We start from the raw sequence: 10,255 nt of genomic DNA, 5'->3' as shown, positions 1-10,255 counted from the left end.
CAGCAGCCAAGGCCGCTTGGTGGCAGTGTTGCCGTGTTGTAGACGGTTGCAGACTGGGTTGGTTGGCTGGTGGTTGGCTGGTAGTTGGCAGGCTGGTTTGTTGATTGGTTGACCGGTCGGGTGCGCTCGGCAGCGGGCGGACGGAGAGCAGGGATTTAGGGAATCCCGTTGCCGGCGCACCTTGTCGTTTTCAGTGTCGTGTTGTCGGGTTGCAGGGTTGGATTTTGTGTTTGATTTGTTTTCACATCATGTTGTTCTGCAGTGAGTTTACCTCCGAGGAGTTGTCCTCGCCCAGGACCTTGTGGTTCTCGTGTTTAGGGGTCAGAGAGTTGTGGATGTTGAGGGAGTCGTCCTCTTTGGGCGGGGCCTTCACCGCGTCCTCCAGCTTGTTCTGGGCATGAGGATCATCCTACCCATGGAGCGAGGGGGTAGAAAGTACAGTTAGAAACATGAACGACAGTCAGTGTCCTAATCACTTGCAACTTTTGACCCTGCAAATTGGTAGAAAAAAAAATTCTGGCCAACCCATCATAACTGGATTTATTAAAGGACGACGTTCATCTTTGTTTAAAGCAAAGAAAACCAGCTCTTTATCTCAATAATGAAGTCCATATTGGACGATTCTGCACCTCACATTTTACCGCCCAATGCGGAAAAGAGTGCCAATCCAGGAAGAGGTCTGTTCTTTATGTAGTAACACAGGAGGTCAAGAAGAAAAGTCTATCAGATAAATACGCAGAAGACCAATGCTCATGTCTTGTCAGACTTTCAAAGAACATTTGTCGTTTAATTAATCACCTCAATGTTTCTCTAATCGTAACCAAGAGTTTACGTTGCCTGTAATCTTTACCATAACCGTGTTCTTTTCCTAAACTTAACATTGTTGCCAACGACAAATGGTTGTCATTAAACGTAATCCAGTGTTTTGCAGAATCGTCCAACAACGACGTTCTTGTCTGGAGATTTCGTAGAAGAAAACAAAGATGAACTCAGCATCGCTTTGCTTTTGAAAGAATCCCAGAGTTCTGCAGTTATCGTTTGTTGCATGCAGAACAATGCATGTTCCACTTTCATGCTTTAAAGAACCACACCAGTGTTAAAAAACCTGGTATGATCCTTTAGAGACTTCTTGAATGCAGCGAATTACCATCGAATATTCAACAAAATCAACTTGCAGCTTCTGTATTGACAAAACCAGGTGTAAGTAGCAGCCATGTCAGTGGTTTGAGGCTTCATCATGCTCGACTGGCGTGTCATGTTTGGTTGAAGCGACAGTGAGGTGAGCTGCATGAGCGACACCCCCCCCCCCCTTTCCAGGCATCCCAGGAAGCACATGCACATCCACATGCAAGCCCTTTACAATACATCCCCCCCGTGTACGGTAATGATCGCTCATGCAGAACTCCTCCTGCTTCACCTGCAATTATCGTCCAAAAAAAAGGCAAATAATAAAACTCTGGCTGATTGTCCGTGGGTACCACCGTCATACATACCCAAGCAGTCGCTGGGGGGAAAAAAAGAGTTTGAATCCAATTCATCTGAATTTAATTAAGGTCAGAGGGAACAGATTGATTGCGGAGTCCATTTTAACTCTGTTTTTCCAGCCTCTTATCCCCATTAATATTGCATGGCATCATCGACCCTGCCTCACATCCCGGGGCGCCCGTCTGCGCCTCTTTGTCACACATCCGCTGAGTATTATCAGATATACACTTTCAGTCAAACACACAGGTTGGCAGATTCACACAAAACAAAAATTCAGACCCTGAGGCTTGTGCCACTTACAAACACCCCCTAATTGAATGTTTGCGTTTGAATTCAAAGGCACTTTTAGAAAGGAAGAGCAGTGAGAGCATTTACCCGCTGGCTTCTGGCCTAGATAGTAACTTCGGGCAGGACGTGCGGATACGTCACTTCCATGGTTACGGGATAGGGGCCCTCTTTCCTCCCGTCAGCGTGAAACTGGAAAATGTTTTTTGTTTGTTGGATTTCATTGTTTGTGCATGGGTGGAGAGGGGGCGGGCAGCAGGTGGGAGGCCACAAGGACTTTAGAGCGGGTGTCATTTTGGGGGAAGTAGGAACAGATATAAACAGGGTTCTGATGATGATGACGATGGAGGCACACGGACAGTTGTTTTCTTTTAGTGGGCGTTTAAGGGGGATTCTATGTGTACAGTTGATTTTGGAACGATTGCACTTGGGTACCTTTTTAACAACTTTTATTGAAATGGACTTCCGGCAAGTAGCAGACGCACTTATGTGAGGTTTTGTAGAAACTACTACAACAAAGTCTATTTGCCAGCACATACAGTCCTATTGTGAACCTGGAAATGTTGACAAACACAACGTTTTATGTTAGAAATGTACAGTAGGGGTCCTCAGCAATCAGAAACAGCTGGATGCCAACTTTCATATGTTGGGCAATTTGCACAATAAGCATAACTTGCTTTTTTTTAAGCATCAATTAACAATCTGTGGAGTCGTTATGTTACGAAGCAGAGCGAGAGTAAACGCGTGAATTAAAAAGCGAAATGTTTCCTCCACACACTGTAGGAAAGCACATCGCAAATATCACCGGATGTTCTGTCATTTTCCAGTGTAGCATAAAGGCATGGTGAAATTAGCATGACTAGTTAACATCATCGTCATTTCTAGCCGGTCCGATCGTTAGCTGAGTTGCGAAGGAAGAACACCTTTATAACCAGTTCACCCACTTAAAGCCCTTATACAATATGTTTGTTTCATAACTTAAGCATCTGTCTAGTAATTGTGAGTGCATTTGTAAGTGTTTAAAGAACTGTGCTTGTTATTTTAAAAAGATAGTAGAAAAGTAATGCACACCAAGGGTTTATTGGAAGGACCCAAAAGCCTGAATCGCCATCTGAATGAAATATAAATGTTTATGAAGTCATAAGGTTAATAAATATTTTAGTTTTGGCACACTAGAGGTGTTTGTTTCTGGGTGGATTTAAAGTGCAGGCAGGTGTCATAGAGTTTGTGCCTGAATCACTCATTCTCTTCAGCTCTCTCCCTGAAGCTGATTAAATATGTTGTACAGTGTTTGAGAGTCTCTACACCTGTTAGCTTTATTACTTTTTCTTTAGCCTGGGCGCATAAACTTGAAATTAAAATATTTGTCTTGTGCGTGACTGAGTTACTATTAGCCTGCCTGTTCATTCCCCTCCATGTGTTTGTTTACACATTTGTTTTGGCTTTGTTTGTGTTTACTGACTGGCTTTTCTCTCTGAGTATATAGAGCATCTGTCTACATTTGTGTTTGTATTTAAGAGTGTCAGATTGATTTGCATGTATGTGTTTGTGTGCAGTGTGCAGTGAAGCGGCATAAGGAGACGAGAAGCACTGGTCGTAGCTTGAATGTCTTTAAATGGCTTAAGTCTGTGTGACACGCAGAAAGTGGATCAGCATGGTTTCCCTTGACTCAAACTGGGACATGCAGTTCATGTTTTATGGTCACAATAATAGGAACCACCCAAACAAAAACAGCTGGCCATGATATTTGCCTGCAGATAATAACTGACTCTAAAAATTATGATGACCTTCTCTAGAAAAGTACACTGATGCCGAATTAAAAGAACTAAATTAAATCTTTAAAATCTGTCCTTTGAATACTTGGGGGTTGTATGTCTGGGATGTCTTCTGGTTTAAATAGAGAGGATTTATTTAAAAGTATACTGCAGTAACAATGTTTGTTTGTTTGCTTGAAAAGAAGTCATATTTCTGCCCACACTGTGATCTCTGGTAAGTGCTATGCCGTGTGAAACCCAGTAAGAAAAGACACATAGTAACAAAAATATACAGATTTTAATAAGTTATGCAAGAATTTGGTTGGTCTTAATGGTCCCAGTATTTTTGTTCTCACCACATAAAGAATTATGAATGGTGTCAAAATGAAAGGGACGATTATATTTACATTTAATCAAAAAACTGAACTGCCTGCTTGCAGAATTTGAAGTTAAAGGTTAATTCAGTCTGAGAGCGGATTCAGTCGATGGAAATGAAATCATCTTTACAATTACGGCCGGCTCTGCCAGGTCAATTCATTTTCTGTGGTGAATTTAGTTAGTATTGACAATTTCAGCGTTTGCTGCAGAGGAGACTGTTTGTCTGAACTCTGCTGAAATTACTGTGAAGGAAAAAGATTGAGGACAAGAGGGTTCAATCTACCACAGGGCAGGACACACAAAGCACTCCATTATTGCAGGGAAAGTGATTTTTGGGTTATTGTTTAGCATGTATTTGTGTTGGCTTTGTGCAAATGTTTGTGTTTTTTTCGTGCCCATCTTTCTGTGTTTGTTTATGGTTGTATTCTTCTGTAAACTTAGTTTTGCAGGTGTATGTGTGTGAGTGATGTGTAACAGGGTTCTCACAAGGTCAACAGTTTTGCTGCCAATTCAAAGTCTGTTTGGGATTGGGTTTGGAGGACTCTGTGTCTTTCCTGTGTGTTAAAGGGCAATTTCACACCATTTTCACATTTTTGTGATGGTGAACCTCTCTAAGGACTGCAGATGGAAATGAGATATTAGCAAAGGAACATTTAGATTATTGTATTTTATGCATGGCTTTTTATACCTATACTAAATGTCTGTCAGAAAGTGTTGGCAAATCTGATTGAAGATGAATTATGTTCAATTAATGCTTTACCTTATAAGCCTTTTTAGTTCTAACAGGTGACAAGGAGTGTGTTTGGATCTGTCATGTTGACGATATATATAATTGTTTTTCTTTTGTTGGTAGGAGGAGGTAAGACTCAGATGGATCCACTGAGAGTTGAGAGGGTGATTGACAGGGCCACAGTAACAATGAGAGAGCTGTTTGGATAGGTGAGAGAAGGGGGGAGGGCGGGACTTTCTGACATTTTGGGAGTTGGTCTTACCTCGCAGTCGGACTCCTCTTTGGTCTTACACTCCCAGGTGTATCTGCTCATGGTTTTCTGAGGGGAGGGGGATGGGGCAAAGGGTTATAACTCCTCAAAACCATACAAAGGCATCCTCAGAGAGAAAGACAGATAAGAGAGACGGACAGAAAAAGTTGGAGGTGGACAGAGAGAAAGTTGAGAGGGAGGTGAAACAGAGAGATAAAAGTAGCGAGAAAGAGGAGGCGGACAGGAAGAGATAGAAGCAGACAGATAAAAAAGACAGAGAGAGATCGAGTGTTGGAGACAGAGACCAACAGCAGGAGAAACTTCCTTTCAGATGTCAGCTGATATTCCCAGCTGGCTACAGTATCTCTGCTCAAACACAGACTCTCTGGTGCTGCCGGCTGTTAGTCATTATTAGCAAAGTAAATACAGGTTGGGATATTTCTGTTGAGGTTCTCCGCCATCGTGGCACTTGGCTGTTGGTATGGAAGGGGATTGAGGGTTTTTAAATTATTATTAGTGGGTTTATTTTTGGAGAAATTGGTGAGTTGGTATGGTTTTTGGTTTGGGGAAGCCTATATTTTCGAAGTTAGTTGTGTACGTGGTTGGAACATGTATTAGAGAATAAAGCTGGGCTGAATAGTAGTTGTAAATCTGTGGTATTTGACAGTCACGCTTCTTTGCTAAAAATCCTATAACCAGTAAAAGCAGTGTCAATAAGAAATGAGACAACAGTCAAGTGAATGTTCTGTAAATTGCTTTTGAATGATATATTTGAGCCTTGGGGAATTGGGCAATTTTGCCAACCTGAAACTAGGTCCAAAAAGAGCCTTGTTTCAGAACCCAACACTTGTTATTTACACCATGCAGTTTTCGTGGAAACAAAGTTCACATTCACAGAGTTCACTTGTTGATGCCTGACACTGCTGAGTGCACTACGTTCCACATAGAACATGTATTAAGCTGATTTGTACCAATATCTTTGATTTTGCGGAGCTAGCTAGCTTGTCTTTTAGCATGGCTGCTTCCTTGCACATTACTGCCACCAACTGTCAGTGGATAAGCCTGAAACTGGCAGTGGAAGTATGTATGTGTACCAAAAGTGTGCTGAAACAAACTCTTTAACACATTTACAAATACTATTCAGTCCAGTGGATGATAAGGGTTTTTTGGTGGTTTTGAGTTAGGAAGTAGATATCTTAGGGATATTGTTAAGGTGAGGATGGATGGTTTTTGTTACTCTTTTCTTGTCTGTTAGGGTATCATGATAGTGGTGGTTAAAATGAGAGGGTGAGACTCTTTCCTAAAACTGTTGAGCTAGCATGAATGAGTTACAGAGAAACGACTAGTTGCTGTACCTTTTACAAGTTAACAAAACTACTGACAGAGTTGTTAGAGGGTGGTACCACATCTTAAAAACAAATCAAACAAGCTCTACCTCAGATGTAGCACGAGAACTACCCATGCTGCTACAACGTTAGCCGCTAAAGCTAACCATGCTTCAGTTAGTGAGGCGCCTGTCGGCTCTCTGCTGCCACCTGCAGGCCGCCGCGGGGCGTTGCATCTCAGATGTTTATCCTGATAACCCCGACCATTTCACACAATAGTCCCACACCTTAAGCTTACCTGTTTGTGACATCAATCCTCCCACTTCCTCCCCCCAGAAAACCAGAGTAAGCAAGTCCCGCCCCCTCCCATTTTCAGGATAAACAAGTAAAGCAGACAATTAGTTATAAGCACAAATCAGTAAACAGTTAGCGAAGCAGAGCTGCCGTGGCTCAGATGGCGTTGCACATGTTAGCGAAAGAGCAGGAAAGCCATGACACACCGATGCAAGAAGTGATCAGAGAGAGTGAGAGAGCAGCTGAGAAAGAGACGGGGTGAGCAAGGGGTTGCAGCGAAGGATTCTGGGGGTTTTCTCTTTAAGGGTCAAGTTAGAGCCAGCGCGGTTTGTTAGCTGCACTGTGAGAACCGTAGATAAATGTTCAGAGTGCATGGTTTCAGGGGGAGTTTGACCTCTGACCTTAGTCCTCCTCTGAGCTGATTTATGGTACATCCACTGTTTGTCAGCAGGCAATTAAGCGTTTCCTGGACACCGTTCAGTCAAAATAAATTAGTGGGGTTTCTGTAATGGTCCTAAAATGACCAGCTAAAGCTCAACACCAGATTTCTTCAAGACATTTCACCTTGAAATACCAGCATTGTCATACTCTATAACTGAAGGTTTTTTAGTTTTGTCATCTCCTATTTGTGTGTTTGTTGTTTTCACCTTCACAATAGGATCAATAAGCAATAAGCCAGGGGAGCCGAATCAATAAAACAGCATGAAACTATGAGACCCAACAGCCATCGTGTTGCCGTGGTAAAATGGGATCAATCTATGCAACTGTGCCATTTCTTATTTATAGCAGTGGCCAATTTATGAGGTACCTGTACAATCAAATGCAAAGCAATACATCTGTTCTGACTTAAATTCATACTTTTATATTGTTCAGATTGTTTTGACTCAGTCATGAAGGTGTTATAGCTCAGTTTGCGGTGGTGTTTTTGATTGCATTATATTAAGTATTTCTAATATGTTTCCCCCTCAAGTATTCTAATAGGACAACGAACTAGAAACACGTCTAAATGTAATATGGTCCAGTATACGTTTTAAGTATGACGTCAATATTAAATATCACATTTCCTACAATGTAACAATGAACAAATGAACTCCACTGTTGCATTTTTTCTGTGTGTGTAGCTAATAAAGTGGTGCTAGTATAAGTGATTTGTCACAAATTGGCTAAACCTGAAATAATTGCAATATTAAGAATGTAAATAGAGATCCACGAGTTCTCAAATGGATTAAGAAATTGTAAAATAACCACAATCTAAATGCATGATGGTCATGTTTAAACGTGTAGTTTTATATATCCTCCCCTATGTATTTGTATTTTCCCCGAGAGAAAACTCCCCACCATCCCTCCTTCGCCCTTCGACCCCGCCCATCCCTCGTCTTCATAGCGTTGCACACCTCGGAGTATCTGAGAATACTCATGCCCATGCATTAGGGGGAGAGGAGTCAGGGGCCCGGGCAGGGTTTGCAGGGGGGGGGGGAGATGCAGAAAAAGGGGTGAGAGAGAGAGGCGAGAACCACGTTACCTGACAGATAATGTTATCATAGTAAGCCAATGCACGGGCATGAGGGACGTTAGGAGGGGTGTCGCACAGTTTCCTTACATTTGGGTGGGAGCCCTCAGCGATGGTGGACAGCGAGAAATTATCATTGTGCTGCTCCGATGACGGCCGGTACTTACTGCTGGGTGACGGAGGATTGGAGGGGAAGAGGAGGAGGGGAAGTGGAGAGGAAGATGGGGGAAAGATGGAGGAAGGTGTGTGGAGAAGGTAGAGGGAGACAGAGTTTGAAAGAAAGGCAGGAAGAGTTGGGGATGTGATGTAGAGGAAAGAAATAAAGAGATTGACGATAGGTTAAGAAAAGGATGAAAGGATTTTGAATATAAGAATAGCACCCATAGAATAAGATATTGAAGTAGGAAGAGGTGGGGAAATAGGAGAGAGAATATTTGCAGAAAATAAAAAGCAAGGTAAGAGAAGAATAAAGGACATTTAAGAGAAGATGAAGATATAGGAATGCAGGGGAAAAGAGAAAAGCCAACAGAAATGGGAGGGTTTATAGAGTAAAAGAGGGACATTGGAAAGATAATAAGAGACAGTTTGAGAGTTTCAGGAGGATTTGAAGAGGAGGAAGTGAGGAAGAGATAGAGGGGAAGTGACATTTACAGGAGGTCATCCACGAGGTGAGAAGAATAAGAAGAGACATTTGAAGCCAAAAGAAGTCATACGAAGAGACGGACAAAGGTAAATGGAAAGGCGGGGAAACAAAATGGAACAAAGGAAAGGAGATAGGAGACATATTTAAGAGAAAAGATTACATTGTTGAAGATAAGATGGACAAAAGGAAAAAAGGAGGGGGGAGAAAAAGCAAGAAAGCAGCATTAGTTAGACAGCAATCTTCTGTTTGTCACAGGGCAAACAGAAAATAACACAACATGTAATCTGTGATGCAACACACGGAGAATTCATTTTGACCATCAGATTAAGGTCACCTGGCTTGTATACACAGAGGCTGCACGTTGACTCACATTTGACCCACTTTTGACTTGACGTGACTAACAGGGAGAAAACACTGCAGACAGAAACACACTCTAGTTTTAAACACACGGGGTTCAGATGTGTGTAAGTGTTGCACATATTGATGCAAATAATACTTTTTATGTTCATTTGACATTGCTGCAAACAAGCTAATCCAATGCTTTCTCTTGAACTCCACTGTGTTGGAGGAATTACTGTAGACCTTGCAAATACACATACGGCTGTCTTATGATACACATAAAAGAGTAATAATGTAACATCTGTCCGGGGAGTACAGATTAGGGATGTCCCGATCACCTTTTTTTGCTCCCGATCCGATTCCGATCATTTGATTTTGACAATTTTCCGATACCGATTTTTCCCGATCCGATCTTTATGCAATGCATTACGAGGAAAAAAAGCATTCAAGTTGTCCCTTAAGGTTATTTTTTTATTTAAATTGGATATTCTATCCAACATGGATATAGCTTATTTTTTTCACAGCAGCATTGGATCAGTTCAGTTGTGCAGCATTGGATCAAAACAAAAATAAAGCTTATCAGTACTCGTTAGCTTACTGCTACAATTAGACACTGCGCCCACTCTGTTGCCAGATTTGAGAGAAATAAGCAACCAGGTCTATGAAAACAAGCCCCAAAGAAGCAACACATACATGATGTTGTGTAATTTGAAACCAAAACTAAGGCCTCAGGATGAATTTAAGACTTGAACATGGTCATTTTTGTTTTGTAACATTGAATACAACATTTTAAAAAAGTATTTAAAAAAAAAAAAAATCCCGATCCCCGATTTTTTTCTCCCGATTCCGATCTTTTGAAAATCACGTGATCGGCTCCGATCCCCGATCACGTGATCGGATCGGGACATCTCTAAATCTAAGTCTTAAACCTATAATCTGATTTGATAACGTGCTTACAGAGATGTCTGTTTCAATGCGTCGGTGTTTGCTCTGTTACATCACTTTGTGTGCGAGTGTGTGTGTGTGTCTACGTGTGTGTGTCGCTCAGCAGACTGGGCAACAGACGCGCTGCACATGGACACACACTAGAGACAATGACACACACGTGCTTATGCCATGCATGCACTGCAGGCTAGACACTTATAGAAAGCTAAATCAAACACACGGAGCTTTGCTGTGGCTCTTAAAGGAAACTGTACCTGTGCTAAACACATCAAGCCAGTCAAGAGATAAACTCTGACAATTGATGCATTTAATGGTTT

At 41.8% G+C, this 10,255-nt stretch overlaps 1 protein-coding gene across 1 annotated transcript in view; it reads right to left on the bottom strand.

The window, feature by feature from the left end:
- The window catches only part of cspg5a (chondroitin sulfate proteoglycan 5a), a 48,478-nt gene continuing 38,223 nt past the window's right edge, over positions 1–10,255 (bottom strand). The window contains exons 3-5 of the mRNA XM_010786773.1: positions 10,193–10,197; positions 8,024–8,180; positions 1–409 (exon numbers count right to left, since the gene is read on the bottom strand). Coding sequence (XP_010785075.1) covers positions 242–409; positions 8,024–8,180; positions 10,193–10,197 — 330 coding nt within the window. The 3' untranslated portion in view covers positions 1–241. The remainder of the gene's footprint in view (positions 410–8,023; positions 8,181–10,192; positions 10,198–10,255) is intronic.

The sequence above is a fragment of the Notothenia coriiceps genome, unplaced genomic scaffold (genome assembly GCF_000735185.1).
Source record: "Notothenia coriiceps isolate Sejong01 unplaced genomic scaffold, NC01 NC01_scaffold00029543, whole genome shotgun sequence".
In the NCBI taxonomy this organism is placed as follows: Eukaryota; Metazoa; Chordata; class Actinopteri; order Perciformes; family Nototheniidae; genus Notothenia; species Notothenia coriiceps.
This window is presented reverse-complemented; position numbering and strand designations above follow the sequence as displayed.